General features: G+C 53.0%; 1 protein-coding gene across 27 annotated transcripts in view; it reads right to left on the reverse strand.

Annotated features, from left to right (window-relative positions):
* The window catches only part of ADD1 (adducin 1), a 99,838-nt gene that overhangs the window by 3,857 nt on the left and 74,369 nt on the right, over nt 1–21,612 (reverse strand). For 9 of the 27 annotated variants that reach the window (XM_060417703.1, XM_042251695.2, XM_060417702.1 and 6 more), the window contains 12 exons: nt 19,803–19,883; nt 19,468–19,617; nt 17,121–17,264; nt 16,922–17,020; nt 16,163–16,339; nt 11,763–12,107; nt 9,185–9,286; nt 8,434–8,523; nt 7,623–7,715; nt 3,498–3,654; nt 397–453; nt 181–267 (listed from right to left, as the gene is read on the reverse strand). In XM_060417703.1, coding sequence (XP_060273686.1) covers nt 181–267; nt 397–453; nt 3,498–3,654; nt 7,623–7,715; nt 8,434–8,523; nt 9,185–9,286; nt 11,763–12,107; nt 16,163–16,339; nt 16,922–17,020; nt 17,121–17,264; nt 19,468–19,617; nt 19,803–19,883 — 1,582 coding nt within the window. The remainder of the gene's footprint in view (nt 1–180; nt 268–396; nt 454–3,497; nt 3,655–7,622; nt 7,716–8,433; nt 8,524–9,184; nt 9,287–11,762; nt 12,108–16,162; nt 16,340–16,921; nt 17,021–17,120; nt 17,265–19,467; nt 19,618–19,802; nt 19,884–21,612) is intronic. The other 18 variants (XM_042251702.2, XM_060417707.1, XM_060417708.1 and 15 more) reach the window with 9 other exon arrangements.

Raw genomic sequence — 21,612 nt, forward strand, 5'->3', positions numbered from 1 at the left:
AGCGACGCACTGGCCCCATGCAAACGCACGCTGGCCACCAGTGCCAGCTCCGCCCCTGCCACACTCGGCTGCTCTTCTCCCCCAGTCGGGACGCCTGGCTCCTCCCAGTGAGGCTGCCCCGGGCAACCGTGCACCCTCCCCCGAGGGGCGGCCTCAGGCCCACCCCCAGCCAGCGCTCACCTTCCTCCCGCTTGACAGGGGTGCTGGGGGGCGTGTGTGGCTCCGGAGGGCTCTTCTCTTTCTCTTCTCTCGTCTGGTCCAGATCCTCTGCAGATGCACACACCGCGGGGAGAGCGTGTGAAGAGCTGGGAGCCCCAGGGCCTCCCCACCACCCTCCACCAAGGCAGCCAGGCTAGCCTGCCCTGCCCATGGGGCTGCCTCCAGGAGGGCACAGGCCAGAGCGCAGAAGAGAAGAGCTTGCAGCCACCGTCCTCAGCTTTTCCCAGTCGCTGTCTGAAAGAGGATGAAGGAAGCCCTCGAGGACTGGGGTGTGGACCTGCATCTCGGGATCGCCAGAGCTGCCTCTGTGCTGTGCTGACTAGGGACCCCTGGCCGGTCCCCTAATGAGGAGCCCCTCCCCACATCCTCTGCATCGCACTGCTGAGAAAAGCCCAGGGTCCCAAGCACCCACGGCCTACCTGCCACTTCAAGGGACACTCTATGAGCACAATCTTGGTTTTAATCTTTTATTTAGAGCATTTTCTACCCATACTTTAAACCTGGCAGTTGTAGGGACGGCCCGGGAGGTCCCGTGGCTAAGACTCCACACTCTCGCTGCAGGGGGCCCAGGTTTGATCCCTGGTCAGGGGCTAGACCTCGCACGCCACGACAAGACTGGTAAAAGATGGAAAAGTTCAGTCACTGAGTCGCGTCCGACTCTGCGACCTCACAGGCCGTAGCTTGCCAGGCTCTGTCCATGGAATTCTCCAGGCAAGAATACTGGAGTGGGTTGCCAGGCCCTTTCTCAAGGGGATCTTCCAACCCAGGGATCAAGCCCAAGTCTCCCACACTGCAGGCAGACTCTGAGCCACGAGAGAAGCCCCACTAAGACGGGCACAGTGAGATAGAATAGATATTAAATAAATGAAACAGATAAGAAACACACAAAATAGACATTAAAAAGGAGTAAACTTGGCACCTGTAAAGCATATTTTTTTCCTGAAGTAAAAGGCTCTAAGAACCAGAGAAAAAAAATCATAGGAACTAGGATCCAGAAAATTCCAAGTCCACCTCTCATTTAGGGAAAAGTGTATACCACTGTTACCGTAGTTCCTAGAATCTCCCATCTCATTGTCACGTTTTACATTAATAGCTTAGGGCCAGTAAGTGCCGTCGGTTGAAAAAATTCACCTCCCTACGCCACCTAAGCCTACAGCTCCCTTCCTGAAGCCAGGTGTCCACACAGAGGCCGGCGGGCACATCTCTTGCCTGAGGACACAAATACCTTTCACCAGGGAAAGAGGCCACAGGCTTTCTTCCCTGCACCTGAAGTGCGGGGAAGACACAGCCTGACACACAGCCTGAGTCTCACCTGCAGCAGACACCGCCGCCTCCCACCATGCCAAGAGCTGGCAGCAGCGCAGGGCAGGGGTCTGCTGGCAGGGCCCTGGCTGCCACGCCCACGCAGACAGTCTGAGCACACAGCATGCTCACAGCCATCGCCACACACAGCCACCCACTCCCTCCCTCTAACAGCCCCTAACGGAGCCTGCACGTGCGAAACTCTGTCTTGCAGTTAAACTCAAAAAAAAAAAAATCCGGGTTTCCCAGACACTGGGAGAGGCCAGAGGGCAGACACGTGACTCTGTGCACAGGAGCTGGGATTAGGCTACAGGACCAGGAGCTCAGGCCCACACACACGCTCTTCCTCTAAGTCAGTGACCAGGGCTGTGGCTCACACAGAACCCCCCGCAGGGCCGCCTGCACTGCCCCCGGGGCAGTCGGAATCAGCGCTGTGACCCAGAGACGGCTCCCCGGCATCTACGTGCACAGTCTTAACCTGAACACACACAGAACAGAAGGTGACAGGCACTGAGGATCTAACACACTGAAAGGCAGTCCAACAGCAGCCCTTTCCACAACCCGAGCTCCCACAGCAGCCACAGATGCAGCATGTGGCTGACCTAGAACAAGACTGAGAAGGAAGATTCAGTTGGGGGAAATCAGAGAACGTGTCTGAAGCTGAAGCGGCTCACGGGACGGTCCCCATCGAGCCTGGAGGGTCACCGCGGGGCCTCCCCTCCAGGAGGGGGCAGTGTGCACACTAAGGCCGGGAAGAGCGGCACGAGCCTCCTGGAGGGGGCGTCCTGCCCCGGGGTCTGCATGGCGACCGAGCGACCCAGGGCACGCCGGGAGAGCGGTTCAGACCCCCGAGCCTTTGCGCCAGACACAGTGGAAGGCCAGTTTCTCTCCCGGCCGTCACAATGTCTGAGTCTGCTTTTAAAAACCTGAAGCGTGAAACAAGCTGCTCCAGGAGGCTCTGGCTCTCAGAGCCATTTACTTTCCTCTGCGGCAAAGTAGTCCCAACATGCTTTACAAAGCCATGTCCTCCCAGCCTGTGAGCTGCCAACAGGAAGACAGCCGCAGCCTGGGCCCCCTCTGCAGGGTGGGGGAAGGGGCTACGCGAGGCCCTGGGCCTGTGACCACGCCTGGCCAGGGAGCCCTCGGGGCTGAGAGAAAACCCTGAGCCCTGACGGCGGCTGAGATGAAGGTGGGGAGCCTGGGCGCAGGGGTGCAGGTCAGACCCAGGTGGGCCTCTGCCGCACCCGGCCTTGCTCTGGGGAACAGGCTTCTCTGCTCTATCCGGCGAGAAAGGGCCCAGCTCTCAGGGTTACTGTGAGCTAACAGTAACCCTGAAACACAGGCACGCACAGCACTCACAGGGCCTGCCACAACATAACTGCTCAACAACGGCTGGAGTATGAATGAGACCAGACAGTTCAGAGAAGGCCCCTCCTCGGGGAGCTGTTAACAGTGAAGGCCTACATACATCAAGGGCGGAACGTATCTGAAAAGTAATACTCAAACCAGTTTGCCCACCAGCTATCCCAGGTTAATTGATACATTCTTCTTTGGGCGTCCTGAGCCCTCAACACAGACGGCTATCCAGCTAGGAGACGGGGCACTGCCCGGAGCCTGGACGGGACAGGGCCTGCCAGGGCTCCTGAGGCCGCAGAGGCCCACGGACACCCTCCCTCCCTTCTCACCCACAAGAGGCTTCACAGCAGCGCTGACAAGCAGGGCTCCTTTCAGGCCCTGCCTCGTGCTGGTGTGGTGCTTGGACCAGCGGGGATCCCCCCACCCGACTGTGTCTGACCGCAGGCAGGACCTCTCTCACGCGAGGACTCCGGGTCCTCCCGACCAGACCGATTAGAGCCGTGATTACCCTCGACGTCCTCCAGGACTAGCCAGGGAGGTCAGGACGTGCACCTGAAGCCCCCTCAGGGCAAGGAGCCCACAGGCCGCAGCGCCTCCTCTGGGACCGCGAGGCTACTCACCTTCGGGGCCCTTCTGCTTGCGCTCCACCTCCCTGCGGTACTCCTCCAGCTCTCGGTCGGTGAGCGTGTTGAAGGGGTTGGGGCCGGTGGTGCTCACGATGACGTGCGGCTGGTATTCCTTCTCAATGATGGCCTTGGAGGCCGTCACTAGCTCACCCTGCAGACAGAAAGGGACAGAGGGTCTGCAGGGTCCCCCAGGACTCTCCCTCCTCCCAGGCGGGGTGGCGGCGGACAGACAGATGACAGGGGACACAGCACCCCGAGGGGTGCCTGAGGCTCAGGTGGGGCAGCAGCCTGCAGCGTAGAGAAGAAGCAGGACTTTGACGCTATGGACTGAAGGTACCGAGCGCAGATCCTAGGGAAGACCTCCAGATTTCAGGTGCAAAGGCACCAAGGCGCAGCTGGAGCGTGGAGGGATCCCCAGGGCCAGGTCCTCAGACAGGGATGCAGAAGGGCTTCTCCAGCCCGTCACCTTCCTCCCCCACAGCACTCGGGCAGGCATGCTCAGAAACGAGCGTCTGCTCTAAAAGCACAGACAGCTCTGCTCCTTCGTGCATCTGCTGAGCAACTAAAGCCTGGAACTTGTTTCCAGACACGAAGAGGTGACAGCACGGCACAGAGCCCCAGAGCCTGTCTGAGGGACCTGGAAACTGTGAGGACTCACACGACAGAAGAAAGCAAGCTTGAGCACAGCGAAGCGCACGGTGGCCCCGGCCGGAAGGGGTAGGCCAAGCGGGCAGGCCGCCCCCAGGGACGCAGGCGGCAGGCAGGCCACCCCTGGCACCAAGCCCACCCACACCTGTGCCCCACAGACTACCTGCTTGGCCCCACATGCTCTGCAGCTCATGTCTGAGAAAGGCAGGCAGAACTCAAACACGTCCCGTGACTTAACGATAACTTTGGAAAACAAGTGAAGACAGGAGCAGCTGCGCTTGTTCAGACGTCAGGCCCGGCCTGGCAGCACTCTCCCTGGGGGAGACACTGCAGGCAGAGGGCATGCGAGCGCCGGGCACAAGGGACAGAGTCAGGCCAGCCCGTGACACTCAGCTCACCAGCCAACTGCTGCCCCGGGCACCTGGGCTGAGGGTCACTGTCCAGCGACATGGACCCAGAAGGGGAGAAGGAAAAGGCTGGAGCCCACAGCCTGTGCTCAAAGAGCCTCCAGATTCGAGATGAGCTGCCTAGACGGGAGTGGGGGGCTCCTCCTGAGGAGGCCTGACCCCGGGCGTCCTGGCTTTTCACCCAGAAGGCGCCTCGCCTCCCAGACCGTGATGGGGTCATCGTCTGCCTGAGTCAACTCTGTGCCCTGAGACAAGCCCCTTCTTGTCTACTCTCCCTGAGAGGGGCCTGCAGGCCGACCGCAGCTGAGACGGGCTGAGCCCTGGAGCCCTCGGAACTGCAGCAACGAGGGCTGGCATCTGCATCCTGGGCTCACGGCCAGTGGGACGAGGGAGAGCCAAGCTCTCGGAGGAGCACTCCCGTTCATTTAACCTAATGTTCACAATGAGCGAAGGAATACAGAATCAAGAAGCAAGCCAGGGACGCCCTGTGGTCAAGCAAGGCCCTCCCTCCGGGACACCTGGTCCTCCACGTGCAGCACGGCTGGGTCCTGCTCCACGGGCAGGAAGCTCCCTCTTCCAAACTCCTCAGCTGAGGGCTGAGCTGCCTTCCAGAAGCTCTGATCAGACCCAGAGACAGGGGACCCTGTTACTCCAGAGGGAGGGGATGCAGAGGGCCCCAGGCCTGCTGCGGGGCAACAGGGTTGAGGAACTGGGATGTGGAAGCGCCGCTCCCTGCAGCAGCCCCCGGAGGTTCTCACCCTTCCATCCTGGGAGCCACCACCACGAGCTCCAAGCAAAACAGACACCCAGCAACGACTTCTGCACCTGACCGGTGGGGTCTGGGTCGGGTGACAGTTCCAGCTCCAGAGCTGTGCAAACCTGGCCCAGTGCCCTGACCTGAGCACAGGTTTTCATCAGTGAAACCTATTCAGATCTGAGTTCACACTCCAGGTGCTGGGCCACACACATGCTTGATGGTCAACACCAAGTTCCCGAGCGAGTGCACCAGGCGGGCTGCAGGCGCCTTGCGTCTCCAGCGCGCAGCGGGGCACAGGGAGCCTTATGCTGCACAAGCCAGACTGCGTTCAGCAGACGCACACCCCCTGGCCTCTAACAACTCAGCTCACTCATGACAAAATCCAGAGGGGAGGGCTGGCCCACCCAGCACTGGAGTCAAGTGTGCCTGCGGTCGGGCTCAGCGGTCCTCTGGGAATCAGAGCGTTGGGTGTGGCTGGGACCCGCTGCCCTGCTCACCAGGGTGTCAAACACACTGTCGCCGTGAAAATGAAATACGCTGAGTGGGAAGAAGACCAGAGTGCAAAAGTAAGCACCAAGAGAGGGCAGTGGAGGAAAAGCAGGAACAGACACCTGCACACAGGGACGCCAGCACCTGCCGGCCGGGAGCAGTGTCCACTCACGGCGAGCGTGTCCTCCACTGAGGCGGGGACTCCGGAGCAGCCAGGAACCTCCTCCCACAGACTCTCAGCTTCCCAGCCAGGCAGCCAACACTTCACGAAGCAGCCACAGGTGACTGTGGCGCACCTGCAAGTCTGGGAGCACCACTGGGCAGAGCAAGAGCCAGACCCCAGCTGGACGAGCGGCTGGCCACGCACGTCCTCCAACACGGCTCACAGGTGCACCCTCCAGACAGCCTTCCCAAGGCACAAACAAGCCACCAAGCGCAAAACAACGCCAGGGAGACACCACAGCAGTGACTGCCAGCTGGCCTGAGCCCACAAGGCCAGCGGGGGATTTGGGTTTCCACAGTAAGCGTCCTGGGCTCACGGACGCAACACACTTTGATGTATCCGAGAGAAAAAACTGTGAACTAGTAAGATCACAACAGCTTATGGCCCAGATGAGCAACATGAAAACAAGCTGAGGGGGATAAAAAGATGCTGTCCTTCCTCGCCGGGAGAAGCTCCTCCAAGAATGGTAACTGGACATTCATCCATTCTGAGCACAAGGGAAAAGGGGACCTGTGGAATCAATGCATCAGCGTGCAAAAGACTCGCATCAGCACACTGGTTAGCACAGATCTGATTTCTCCAGCAACTGGAACTCTGACACATATCTGCATCTCCCTAGAGGTGTATTAATGGAAAAAGGCCCTGAATACTTCCTTTGAACACAGGGTACACACAACTCAGCAGTGTCTGTCCTTGACACCAGCAGCCTTCAGTGTGCACACGAAGTTTCCCTCCACCTGGGGAGGTCATACAAGATACATTCCCCACTGACTGTATGTACCACAAACACAGAGAAACCACAATTTGGGATTTCAAATTTTGCTAAGTCCTTTTCCCCCCTGCAACATTCAAAACAATTATCTAGCGTTTTTTTGGTTTTGTTTGGTTTTAGGTAAAAATACTGATGGCTTAGATGGTAAAGGGCCTGCCTGCAACATGGCAGACCCAGGTTTGACCCCTGGGTTGGAAGATCCCCTGGATAAGAAAATGGCAACCCATGCCAGTATTCCTGCCTGAAGAATTCCATGGACCAAGGAGTCTGGTGGGTTATGGTCCATGGGGTCACAAAGAGTCAGACATGACTGAGCGACTAACACTTCCATTTTCACATTCCATCAACAAGGGCTGGCAAAGGCTGTCTTATCTCCCACTCCTCTGAAATGACAGTTTCAATCATACAGGCTTCAACTGCCACATTCATCACATCCAGGTCACAGCTGAGCAAGCCAAGAAAGGAGATCTCTCTGGAGAGCCGCCACACTGCTCGTGGTCGACCCACGAGGCTTCTGCAGCTGGCACCTTGTAACAGGCACCAACCAAAGTCACGTGCAAGTCTTGAGAAACATCACCAAGACCAACCACTTCTCAGCACAACATGGAAATGCTGGAAAGTATAGAAATAGCCTCACGCAAAATGTTTAACTAAAGAAGAGAACGGGCAGAACAGGACCTTCTGTGCAGTCTCACAAACAGCTCAGAGACTCGTTTAAAGCTCCCTGGTACCTAAGGCAACAGCAAGCGCAGCAAGAGGAGAGGGGCAGGGCGGGTAACAAGCAAGGGGTGCCGGCGGGCAGCGGAGGAGGGGCGGTGAGTACCTTTCTAAAAGAGAGAGACTTAGCGGGACTAAAGGTCTGCTCTGTGCGCTCGAGCCCTTCGATTCTTTCCGTACAGTCAGAGAGGGGTGCGTCCTGCAACGGTAAACTGCGTGGTCAGAGCCCACCAGGCCCAGCCGAGCACATCGCCCAGAGCGCAGCGCAGGGCAGCAGAGCGCATGCAGCGAGACGGCACCAGCAGCCTGGGCAGGGGGCGGCGCTGCGGCGTGCAAGCCCGGGCCACAGAGCCAACCGGCTGGCCCCCACCACAGACAGCAACCGGTCCCCTACCTTGGCAAGTCGAGTCTAAAGCATCGGGCGGCAACTTAACTGTCAGAGATAACTACTTACGCAGTTATCTTCAGGATGCCACGAGGGCAGTCCTTCACAGAAATGAGTGTAAATGTGCATCACATTTACAGGGACCTGCTGCACTTTTCCCAAGCACCATGCTGTCATGGACAGCAACACATACAAGAACCACCATCCACCACACCCACCCTCCTCCCGCATGTCCCACAGCTCCCGCTGGAGCCAGGTAGACCCGGGCCCAAGCAGGCAGCCTGCACCGCCCTCACCCAGGCGTGCACGACGCGGAGCAGGCTTGGGGGACACGGCCCTGGGCATGCTGATGCTCGGGCTGCAACTCAAGAAAAAGGGGCCGATTACTTCTCACCACAAAGCCTCTAAACAAAGGGAGCTGAGTGCCTAGGACACTTACCTCACAGTCATCCTCTCCCAACTCAAGAGTAATCTGGAGTAGGCGGTCACGGAGTCACCACCCACTAACAGCAGAACCGTTCTGAGCGCTCACCTGGACAAGGCTCCTGTCCATCACCACACCAGACAACACCTGGGACTGGGGTCCAGCTGTCTTAATGTCCTGCAAGTTCTGCTCTCGGATCTGAGGACGGCAAGGAGAGAGACACACCAACAGTACAGAGACCGCTTGCTACGCCTGAAGCTGCTGTGTGCGCTCAGACCCCCGGCCACGTACGAGCTGCTCTTCTGGGCTGCCCTGCTCCCCGGTGGGCCCCGCACGACTGCCCTGCCTGCCTAACGCTGCTGGTCCAGCCGATTAGCAACTCAAGACTCAGAGGGTTGGACGGACCCTCCAGACTTGCTCCTTCTTCCGGACAAGTTCGGTAGGCGTGGCTCTCGGCTCTCACTGTGCTTGCTAACTTGAGGGGAGACACCCTGTGCGCCCATCTTCTGGGGACCCTGTGAACACTGGTGGATCTCACGTTCCAACACACCAAACATTCACAACTCTTCAGATGGGCCTGGCAAGACAGGGGCAAAGGCTCTCTCGCCAGGGACAGGCTCTGACTTCAGCCCTGCCCTGCTGAGGGACGAGCGTCGTTCAAGCACGGGGCCCAGAAGCGCCCACTGCTCACTGCTGTGCACAGCACAGCAAGTGAAGGGCGGACCCGGCAGTCATGGGACAGCTGCAGCCAGCCTCCCAGGGCCGGCGCTCTCCTCACAGCCCCACGCAGGCCGCCCCACCCGGCCACCTCCTCCCACACACGCGCTTCCAGCGAGTGCTGGCAGCGGGCAGTACGCACCTTGTTCCTCATCTCCTGGACCTCCTTTGGGTTAGTGTTCAATGGAACAAACAGGTTAGGGACAGCAGAGGTGGAAGTTCTGTGTCCATCCTCTTTAGTCCACTAAAATATCAAGAACAGTTGAGAAGTCAGAATCGTGACAATAGTAAGCGACACCGCAGCATCCAACCTGTCCAGCTCACCTCACACCTGGCCATGCACTGACCCTCACAGAGAACGAGCCACTGGCCACACCACAGCATCACTGCAGTGGCTGGACACCAGTCATGCAGGGAGCCAGCGCTGGGACCGACTGGCAAGGCCCGTCAAAAAGCCCAGCTGAAACCCAGGCCACGACAGCGGCTGCTGACAGAGCAACACCCCATGATGGCCTCGGACCAGTCGCGGAGGCCCCTTCAGAGCACACCGGTTCACTGCTCGCAGAGACCCCAACACCAGAGCCGGAGGGAAGCGTGAGATGACGGGGTCATGAGAAGCGGTATGATGCACCTGGCCTGGTGAGGGAAGACTGTGCAGTGAGGCAATAGTGGGCATCACCAAAGTTGGCATCAAAATAAACTCTGCATCAGAATGCACTGTTTGCATAGCCATTTCAACCCAAGAAAATTACTGTATGAAGACTTATGCAGTAGCTACTGGTGGAAGAGTCTGGTGATGTCAAACTCTTTATATAGTTAATGCTTCTCTGGGTGTTACAACAATGTCCCACACAAACGAGGCGCTCACGAGTCCGCACTGGAAGACCGTTTTAGATACCAGTGCATATTACCAGCACACTGCGCCTTTCATGCATACTTTTTTTGGCCCTCCAATCAAAGATGAGATTTTTAATCAAATTCTAACCCCCAGGCATGAGTTGGCACTGAACACTAAAGCAAGCCCGTGGCAGAGAGCAGATGTTATGCCTTTCAAGAGGCAATAAAATAGCCATAAACCAAGAGATTCTGAAGAAAGCAGTGAAACTGTCCAATGCTGGGCCGCGGTGCAGGCAGCACGGGATGGGCATGGGCTGCAAGGTACTCACTGCCGTTATCTCCTCAGACAAAATCAACTCCAGCTTCTTATCAAACACAATGCTTAGTTAAACATTAAAACAATCAACTCAGAAGCTTGAACATGGTAAAAAACTTAAGAACAATTATTATAAGTTAATATACCAACCTGGGAACACTGCAAGGAACTCGTATTACTCCAGAACAGTAAGAAACAAGTTTAGAAGCTGAACAGAGTCTCCCCTTCAACTTACACAGTGACTAAGATGCCTAAAGCAAGTTAATATTTTTTCAAGCAAATAATAAATAAGGCTCAAAGCTGCCGTGACATATACACTTAGGAAAAATTCCTCACAGCAGTTCAGCACTCTGTATGTATATGGTCAGCAGAAAATCATTTTTAGGCCCACTCCCTTTAACAAGTAAACTAAATTAGAAACTAAACAAATAAAATGAAAATAGAAAAAAAGGGACAGAGAGAGAGAGAAGGAAGGTGAGGAGGCAGGAAAGAGGAGACTGGCTCCAACATGGAGCCCGGCCATGTGCACGCAGAGTCTCTGCCTCGTGACACGCTCCTCAGGAGCACAGAGGCTGTCTCACCAGCTGTGCCTCAGGAGACACCTGGCCCACCTGGGGAGACAGAACGTACTTCTTGTAAATAAACTATGAAGCAGGAGCCCCCTCACAAGGGAAGCGGGACGGCCCGCCGGGCTTGCGTGGGGTCCCGTCTCTGGACGTCTAGGTTGGTTTCCCCTCTGCTCCTGCGGAACTAACCGCACAGAGATGCGTGCATCCCGGCCGGCGTCCTCGCATGAGGCTGGGCCTACTGGGATGCAGGGCCCGGTGGAGCGTCCAGGGCCAGGGCTGCCCAGAGACATCTAAGGACCAGGACCACGGAGCAGCCTTCACGGCAGCGCCCCTCCTGACACGGAGCTCGCCTCCCAACGACTGGGGCGGGACTGGGCCACGCCGCACCCAGCAGGAGCCAGAGACTCCACTACGGCTGTCTACTCACATGCAACAGTCCATGCAGAAGGGGGCGGGCTGAGAGCGTTCGGAGGCTCTGGGACGACAGCAAGCGGGGGAGGAGGTGAACGAGAGGGCCAGCTGAGAAGACGCCCGTGAGGCATGAGGGAAAACTGCTTAAGAAAACACTAGGACTTTAAAGAACATGCCCGAGTTAGCAACTAAATCAAACAGCTGAGCTTACGACATTAAAACAGCAGGCTACGCTCCAACTACATCTGTGTCGTGAAGCATTAAATATTCTTCAAATACGGTTTGAACTGAATGACAGCTCCCACTTTCAGGTTAATCCACGCAAGTGATGCGGTATTTCTGATGGGCACAGTTAGGTAATGCTGGAATTACCGCAGAAGCACCACGTATCTTAAGCAGTTTCAAGCAGACAGTATTACTTGAATTATAGCTGAAGCAAAAGTGGATCTGAATTCAGGCTGAAGAAGGTTAATGAGGAAGGTCTGCCTAAAATCTAGGTCAGAGGGTGAGAGTCCCAGAGCCTCCGAAGCCCCAGCGGGCCGACTTGCTCTACGTCATCTAACTATGAACAGTAAGTAGGCACAGACCAAGCAGTTGGTAATACAGCTTGGCACGCAGACACCGGACGAGAGAGACTGCAGCAAGGGTGTGACGTGATCGTGCGTAATGTTCGTCCACACCTTAGTCTTCGCCTTGGGACTGCTTCCGCTCTGCCCTTCCTCAGAAGCATCGTCGCCCCGGCCAGAGTTCAGCCACCTTGTCTTCTCTCGCTGCTGCTTCTGAAAACTGTGTCTGAGAGGGGAGCCAGTGCCCGAAGCACCGTCACTAGCAAAGGAGTAACCTGTGACACTGGCGGGAACCTCCACATCGCTGTACTTTTTAGATTTCTCTCTCAGAGCAGGGTATCGGTAGGGGTAGCCAGTTCTATAACCCTAGGGGCCGAAAGGAAAGACACAGTCAATGTCCCAGATCTCAAATCAGCGTTTGCCTTTAGAAAACTGCAAGTGCCTGTGAAGGTGGAGACTGCACACCCCCTGCGTGCGTGGCTGCCCAGGAGAACGGCAAGTACGTTCACAGGTGCGGAAGCGCTAACAGCAGCAGTATTCCCAAAGCCCCAAAGTCAAAGACCCTCAAGTCCATCCGCAGTAGGAGGGGATGAACTGCGGTCCTCTCACACAGCAGGACAGGACACACTGGGGAGCGCGCGCGGTTACCAGGGGAGACGCCTGCATGAGTCTCCGCCGGCACGACGCTGAGAGAGCAGCCCAGTGTGAGAGAACAGCCCATACGACTCCATTTACAACAGGAGGAAAACCAGTCTGCGCTGTCAGGAGGCGGGACAGGGCTCACCCCTGGGATGTGGTAAGAGACTCGAAGTGGGGACAGGAGGTTCTGGGTGCTGGCACTGGATACAGGTGCTGGTTACACAGCGTGTTCCGTTCTTAAGAATTAATACAGGTACCCTCTTCTGTGTTTATAGATATATATCAAGAAAAAGTCAAAATTCAAAAGGCAACCTGGGTTTACCTGCTGCTGGCTACAGAACAAGTTATATTAATCAACGTAATTAACACTTTTTTTTTTTAACCTTTTCAGTCGCAGTCTAAATACCGTGATAATCTTTCAGGAAGACCCAACACCTCAGACAGCTGGTACCTGGCAAAATCACCTCACCTCTAAATGCAGCAGCACTTGAGTGAGCCTTCAGCCCTGGTCTCCTGCACCTCACAGCCCGCAGCCCGCCAATTCCCGCCTCTGTAACAGCACCGAGCCCGTGTGCCCCCTGTGTGCTGACCCCACAGACAGCATGTCCAGGCCAGGATGATGCCTCATTTACCAGGCTCCAGAGCTGAGTGTCCAGGGGCCTGACCAACATGACAGTGGCCCCAGAGCCCCGCCTCCATAAGGCCCCCGCCTCCATAAGGCCCCCGCCTCCATAAGGCCCTTCCCCTGTGCTATCAGCGGGACCGGGGCCTGCTTCAAGACAGAAGCATCCGGCCAAGGTGCCAGGCTGCGCTGCAGGAGAGTGCAGCGCCCGCCCTGAGAGGGTCTCCCGGTCCACTGCTGGCGCTGAAGGAGCAAGCTGCCTTGACACCTGAGCGGCAAGAACATGAAGTCTGCCCACCATGTGCAGAGTCTGGGAGTGGATCCTCCACCATGAGAGCCTTCTGCTGAGAACCCAGCCCAGGCCAACTCCCTGACTGCAGCCTTGGGGGGCCTGACGCCAAGGACCTGACTCAGCCTGGACTGTGCCTGGACTCCGGACCCACTGTCACACCTCAACCAAGTGGTTCACGGCACCTTCACTGTGAATGACAAGGGGATTCAGATTTGAAAGGATCACACAGGGCTGGCAGCAAGGATGAGTCAGTAGCTACATTCTACCTGTCAAGCTACTTCAGAAACGTTGCTCTAAATGTGGGAATTCTCCTTTCCCTCTGGGTGATCCTCCTCGTTGGAGGCCACCTTTATTACCAACCATTCCCTTAAAACAGTCAAAAAATGGTAGTAATGACCCCTGAGTGGAGTTGGCTGTTGTTTACTTTTGTTTTGTAACTGCACTCAGGAAGACAGGTAAATGTCTTCCCTTTTTAACACACTTTTTCCCCATTTACAAACATGCTTTGTTGAAGAATAATAAAAAGTAACAACTCAGCTACAAAAGACTGTCTTCTGAAAAATACAGTTCTTAATTCAATCAGGTTTCCTCTTGCTGAAAGTCAGGGCTCTTGAGTAATCTTCACGAATTCCAAATAAACCATCCAGGACGTCACGAACTTTTATTCTGAGGGGGTATGGGTTTTTTTCTTTATTCTTCCTCTTTAAATGCCAGACCAAAATCAGAGCAAAACTCAGACCTCAGACCTACTATATGTTAAAAATTGGCTTTATTCCTTCTTTTGAGAAGCTGGAATTCTATCTTGATTTTTTGGGTAACAAGTGAGCATTTCTTCTGTATATGCCAGAAGCATTTATGACTATCATATGAAATATTTCTTACAGTGTGAGAATCTTCAACTATTCTCTACTGACTGAATTATCAGCAAACATACACAGTTGATCAGAATGCTAAATTAAAACACAGACTACAATCAGTGATTGCTGTCCAAGTTTATTTCTCATAAACCACAGAGCCTTCTAATATTAAGAATAACCTGTGCACATTAAGGGCACCGAATAAAATACCCTTGATGTAATCTCGATTATCTTCTTTCATCCTTTATCTCCCTCCCAAATTAGAGTTACCAACTCTAATTCTCTCTTCTGGGATGTACTAAGTGCAAAAGATGTGGCAGGCTGGTGTTCTCTTGCTTTTTACTCCTCCCTCCCATTCCCACTTGGCTTGCAGGTGTAACAGCAGGGAAAGGTCAAAGTGTCTGCCCAAGGGAGAGCAGAAGGCACAGTGGGACTGGGGCCCCACGACCCTTGCTTTGCCCGGCCCCTCCAGTGCCGGCCTCCGGGTCAGATGCCAGGGTCACCGTCCCCACTCTCAGCCTGCTCTGGGTGACTTTCCTGAGACTGCACTCCCCTGGCCTGCCACTTCCACTGATCGTCTCCATGAGCTTGATTCCGTTCCTGTCTCCATGCCCAGTCCTGGCTCAAGCCCGATCTCTGTCCCTGCAGCTGCCACTGTGCTCCGTCAGGCACACGTCGAGGTGCTGGGCTGCATTTCCCGACAAGGCCATGAACTCCCGAGGGCAAGACTGTGTCCCCGCTCACAGCTAGAGTAGACAGTCAGTCAGTGCAGCCCACCCTCCCTGAGCAAAAGAGCTCAGCAGTTAGGAGAGTCTGCTCTCCACTCACCACCCTCCTCAGCCACGCCCACGACGTCATCACTGCTTAGCGGTTCACTCCCAGCTCTCTCTCTACAGCAACATTCCCCTAAGCCAGAGAACTTAAGGGAGAAGAACCTTCTGAGGACACTTAGCACACGCTGAACCAGACCCATGAGCTCTTCTCTTCAGAAGAGTGAAACTTCCTGCCTCGTGAAGCCACCCATCCCCACCAAGACCTGGTCGAATAGTGGGGACTCATGTGAAGCCGGCACCAGCCCTTTTGATGGCTTCTCTGGTCCACACACCCACTACTCGTCCATGTGGCCGCAGGACGGACTCCTGAACCCTATCTCAGAGATGTGACGCTGCAGCAGGAGAAGGCCCAGCACCGAGCCACTTGCCTTTACTGAGGTTGCTTCGACCCTAACATTTAAACCGACTGGTGAGATCAGAGACGGACCAGAAAGGCACGGTTCCGGCCCCTCGGCCAGGCTGCCCGTCATGCCTGCGGCTGGGTCTCCAGTCGTGCCCATGGCCATGTTACAGCTGCCTCCCATTTCCCAGCATAAGCTGTCACGCTTTGACCTCTTCTTTGAGGTCACTCTCAAGGGTTACCCTCTACACACCTCTCCTGTATGATCCTCACTGCAACCAGACAGACCGCATCCTGCCACAGACTACTTTAACATGCCTATTAAGCTGAGTGCCCCATGGTCACGCTCTGTACCACACTGGGCTCCCTGTCCCTGCAGGAGGCAGCAAAGGGCCTCCCATGCGACAGACCAGCAGCGAAGTATGTGAAACACAGCAGACAGGGCCCGCGTGGCTAGAATTTACTGTTATAACAAACAAGACGCTCGGCTGACTGACTGATGCAGAAAGGCCCCCTGCACAGCTTGCTTTTGGGCGGACGGGTCCTGAGCTGACCCCGCTACTCGAGGACTCAGTTACTCAGCTAAGCACACTATCCTCTGTGCTACTAAGCCCACACAGTCCAAATAATGCTATCTTTAAAAACCGAAGGAGACAAGAAACCCTCACCTGTGTATTCAATCACAATTTAGCTGAGAACTTAAACTACCCTGGTACATGTTCATGGTTCTGGAGACTGAAAGCATTCTGACACTGCCTGAAAATAGTGATTTCATAAAACCATTTCACTAGCTGTGAAAACACCAACATCTGTGCTCTTAGGATGGAAGCACTCTTACCAGATTGTCCAGCATCCGCATGAGGGCTTCAAACTCCTGCTCTCCAATCTGCCACTTGGGCGGTGACCCGCTGCCTTCCCCCGCCGGGGACCCCGGGGCCCGGGACTTGGCTCTGTACTTCCCGGGGTCCAGGAGGACTACATTGTCCGGCCCTCCCGCACTCGCCAGAGTTCGAACCTTTTCCAAAACAAGCAAACACAACAGTTGGAGTTCCTTACTGATCAAGCAGGTCAGATGACTCTGAGAGATCCCTTCAATAGAAAGGGAGGTGTCAAAAGACCAAATCACTGCAAGAATAAAAAACGCGAGATGGAAGCAACAGATAAATCACAAGACTATTTTTAGAAATTTGTCTTCAGCATGAAAAAAATATTGGTCACTCATACTTGAAGAATAAATGGGAAAACAAAGCCCCTTCCAAGGTCATATAAAGGAGACTGGCGGCTGCTATTACACAGACATAAGTCGGGGTAACTGCACAGACGTAAGCCGGGTAACAATGAGGAATGTGAGAGCGGGGAGCTCAGCAGACCTGGCACGAGCAGCACCCAGAGCTGCGAGACTGCAGCCTAAGCTCTACTCCCTGCACCTACTTTTCAAAACAAGTGCCTGGGTTCAAATGAAATGACCCATAACCACATAAATAAGCACCTGATATCAGGGCCAATATATGCTAGCCCTCCATAAATGGTAGTGACTTACGTATTTGAAAAATCAAGTCAGAAATGACCAGACCACATGGAGTGGGCACCGCCTTACCTGGATCTCACACGCAACCACAAGGTTGTGGATGAAATAGAAGGCCTCCTCAACACTCTCTCCAACAGACACAAGACCGTGATTCCGGAGAATAAGAACCTAAGGGAAGAATCAGGAAAGTTCTAGGGACCAGGCAAGAAGACAGATACGTTTTCTTCTTCCCTCGATAATTTAAATACCAGATTAGATGCCTACTGACCTTGCTTTTAGGCCCCAAATTTTTCTGAATTAAAATTTTTTCTTCCTCATCGACCAGAATCCCGTGATAATCATGATATGCCACTTCTCCAAGGGAAAGTGCCTCCGGGGAGATGGGCAAGAGTCCACATTTCATCGCAGAGACCTAGAGAACAGGCGGCAGCATCAGTGCAGACCAGACAGGGGTGCCCACAGACTGACGACTGGCAAGCGCGCTCCTCAAACTGCTCTTTCAGAAATAAAGGGGCCCGTGAAATTAAGATGAGCCTTAGGATTACCTCTGGGTCTTATTACCAATCCATACTTTAAAAAAATCAAAGCCACCACTATCAAGAAAGACTTCAAAAAAATTTCACATCTTTCTGGATTTCTCCTACACTGACTATAAACAAGAAGTGAGCTCAGATTTAATAAGATTAGTCCCAAAGCTGCTGCCGGGAGAAACAATGGCTTCCTCTACGTGAGGCGCAGTGCTGCAAAGAGAAGTTTCTGAAGAGCTGAGAGGTTTCTATGTACTTTTCACCTTAGTGCGCAGGTGTGGTAGGAACACCTGAAAATCAGATAGAAGGAAATGTATGAAGGTTTAGGGTAAGTATGCTGTACAATTTCTCTACATTAATTTAAGCGAAAGATCTAAGTGTCCATATAGCCCTTGAGTTTCCTTAAATTTTCCAAACTGACCTTAGAATATGCTAATTTTAAATGCTTTCTACCTAGACAGACAGACTCCAGAGATTTAAATTATAACTGTAATAATTTCTTACAGAGAAGTTAATCTGAAAACACAACACCCCCAAAAAAGGCAAAAAATTCCTTTCACAGTTAACAGTTTTTCTAGAAGATATTTCATTACAAAGTAAAGTTACTTTGTTAAGTTTTAAAACAAATTACATGCTAGATATTTGTAACAACCATATTCTCAAAGGTACCTCTAGCAGTTCCTTTAAAAGCATGGATTTTTCTGGGTTGGAAGACCTGTATCACTTGGAGAATGATATCTAATAAACTGATGCCAACATTTGATGTATCTTCAAAGTAAAGCAAACAAACCAGATTCTCACATGCATCCATACAAGCAAAGATCTATGACATTAAAACATCTGGACAGAGTAAAATTCAGTATTTCTTAATCAATGAGGTCATCTGTCAAACCAACCCAGAAAGTCATTAAAATACAAAACTGGTGACAAAAAGCCAATTCCAGCTAGCTCTTGAGTGTTCGGCTCTCACAGGGCTGCACTAGCAACCAGAAAGCGTACTTTCATACTGAGGGGTCTGAGGCTTTGTCAGGTGGCCCAGACTTGGTCATCAGCATGGGCAAGGCTCCTGGCCAGCTCAGGGCTGGAGCTGAGTCTCCTCTAATGGCCTGGACCAGTTACATCACACAGCTCACAAGGTCTCAGCTCCCCAGCCAGGGACTGAGGCCAGGCGACAGCGGTGAGCACATGGCGTTCCACCCACTGGACCACCTAGGCCCTCCCTGCCCATCTCCTTACTCCTCCCGAGTCACGATCCAACCTAGGTTCCGCTGACTCCGAGCAGATTATCTGTGGACGGCTGGCTGGGTTTGTCTCTAGGCCTCAACCTTTCCACCTATACTGGGCTTCTTCCCACAGTTCATCAAGCAGACTCAAGTCTCCTATACCTTACTAGCCCTTCCACAGGGAGGAGCCCACAGGTCCTCCATCCACCACCCACCTCCCCGACTCCTCTTCCCACTCCTCCTCTCAAACAAGGAGTCTCCACTCACTGCTGCCACTCTGCACTCCCCACACAGCCCCCTAGGCACGGAAGTTTCTCTCACTCCCCTCTTTAACACACCGATTCTCTGTTAAGTCTTATGACATTTTCAGATTTATTACATTTTTCAAAATTAGATAGCTGGGCTTCCCTGGTGACTCAGCGGTAAAGAAAAGAATCCAACTGCTAATACTGAAGACACGAGTTCTATCCAGGAAGACGCCACGTGCCTCAGGGCAACTACGCCCGTGAGCCACAACTCCTGAGCCTGTGTTCAAGGGCCTGGGAGCCGCAGCTGGGGATGCCGGCACCTCACTGCGACTAGGGAGAAGCCCACACAGCAGCGAAGGCCAGCACAGCCAAAAGTAAGGTAGATAAAAATAAAAACACAAAAAGTGAAGTTTAAAGAAGTTAGTAAACGGACCCCTTAAATACGTATATATACATTCATTCTTTTAAGAAAGTCGCACAGTAGGAAAAGTCTTCTAACCCAGTGAGAGGAAGGGCACAGACTTGCTGCGACCAGAGAGGGCAACGTGAGGAAAGGTGAAGCCCTGCTCCCCAAGCACCCTGCAACCGCAGGCTCTGCCAGAGCAGCACACACTCACCGCGGCACCGGCTGGCGTGTGAATGTGCACGACACACCGCACGTCCGGGCGTGCAGCGTAAATGGCAGAGTGCAACGTGAAGCCAGCCTGGTTCACGCCTAGATTAGTGCTCCCGCGGTCCACGATGTCTCCTTGCAGGTTGACTTTAACCTGAAGTAAGAAAACAAACTTCAAATATCATGAGCATTTCAAGTTGTCCTAACGAGAAATTATTTAAAACAAAGTTTAAAGCGTTAATAACTAAAAGTTTTCCCGTGAGTTAATCACACAAACAGACTTTGCCCTCTTTCTTGAATTTTATATGTCTATGCACAAGAAGACCAGGACATTCTTACCAAACTGGAGGCAGTCACTTCACTGTAGAGAAGTCCAAAAGGTACAATGAGGAAATGCTCCTGCTCAGAGCTCACTCTGGTCTGTGGGGAGAATTACCAAATTAGCTCAAAAATCCTATTGAAATTATCTGCATCGCTTCCTGTCCGTAGACTTACAAGTTTTCTGTGAACATTAGGTGTGTTACACAGGACTGCACTTAATTATAGGGCCTATCACAAAGCTAAGAGGTAATTGGAAAGCTTTCTATTAGTATGCTGTTGTAGCTTACTAGGTACATAAAGTGAGCCTTGATCATATTCACGATAATTAACCTTATGAGGAGAAAAACCTATAGACTACCAAACCAGTACCATGTGTAAAAAGCTGATCTCCTCAAGGGTGTAATAATGAAAACCAAGAGTTACTTTTTAAAACTCAAAAAAAAAAAATTTTTTTAAAGCACTCAAAACCTAGAGGATGGTGAACAGTCATGAAAATCAGATGAGAGAAAGTGGCTCCGCTCTGCGTGATGAGGAGGCTCTATGCTTTGCGCCCTCGCTCCTCAGGCCTGGTTCTGCCTCCACAATACAGCTCTCTTTCAGCAACTCGGTCACACATGATGCATTTATGTGGGATGCCAGTTATGTAGTTGAGAGAGGAGAAAAATGAGTCCTGTCCTACAAGAGGAAAAAGAGTCCTGTCCTAATGAAATGTAGTCTCATTTTTAATCATTTGGGAATAGACTCAACAGACTTCGCAAAGCTACTGGGATGGAATACATTTACTCCTGGGCCAAGAATTCTAACTAGGGTCGGACAGACGGAATTCAGTGGTTGTTGGAAAGGCCTTACGGCATTTAGTCAACTTCCTCACCAGCCCAGTGACTTCCGCAGTGGCCCAGACAGAAGCACACGTGGGGTCTGTGTAGACAGCGGCAGCGATGTCCTCAAATGGCCTGCCTCCCTCCTTCACTCTGCAAACAGTCCCCGGGGGGCTACAGTCCATGGGGTCACAGACAGTCAGAGTGAAGTGACTTAGCACACACACACACCCTTTTCTTACTGACAGTTCTTTATCTAGTCTGGATGCTAACTCTTTGTTAGCTACCCATGAGGCAGAAGCAGAAGATATTAAGAGGCAGCAAGAATACACAGAACTATACAAAAAATACCTTAATGACCCAGATAACCACGACAATGTGATCACTCATCTCAAGCCAGACATCCTCAAGTGCAAAGTCAAGTGGGTGTTAGGAAATATCACTATGAACAAAGCCAGTCAGTGGAGGTGATAGAATTCCATCTGAGCTACTTCAACTCCAAAAAAGCTGATGTTGTTAAAGTGCTGTGTTCAATATGCCAGCAAATTTGGAAAACTCAGCAGTGGCCACAGGACTGGAAAAGGTCAGTTTTCATCCCAATCCCAAAAAAAGGCAGTGCCAAAAAATGTTCAAACTACTGCACAATCGCACTCATTTCACACACTAGCAAAGTAATGCTCAGAATTTCCCAAGCTAGGCTTCAATAGTACATGAACTGAGAACTTTCAGATGTTCAAACTGTATTTAGAAAAGGCAGAGGAACCAGAGATCACATTGCCAACATCTGTTGGATCATAGAAAAAGCAAGAGAATTCCAGAAAAACATCTACCTCTGCTTCACTGACTACACTAAAGCCTTTGACTGTGTGCAACACAACAGACTGTGGGAAATTCTTCAAGAGATGGGAATACCAGACCATCTTCCTTGCCTCTTTAGAAACCTATATGCAGGTCCAGAAGCAACAGTTAGAAATGGACATGAGACGACAGACTGGTTACAAATTGGGAAA

Source organism: Ovis aries, chromosome 6, assembly GCF_016772045.2.
Source record: "Ovis aries strain OAR_USU_Benz2616 breed Rambouillet chromosome 6, ARS-UI_Ramb_v3.0, whole genome shotgun sequence".
Taxonomy (NCBI): domain Eukaryota; kingdom Metazoa; phylum Chordata; class Mammalia; order Artiodactyla; family Bovidae; genus Ovis; species Ovis aries.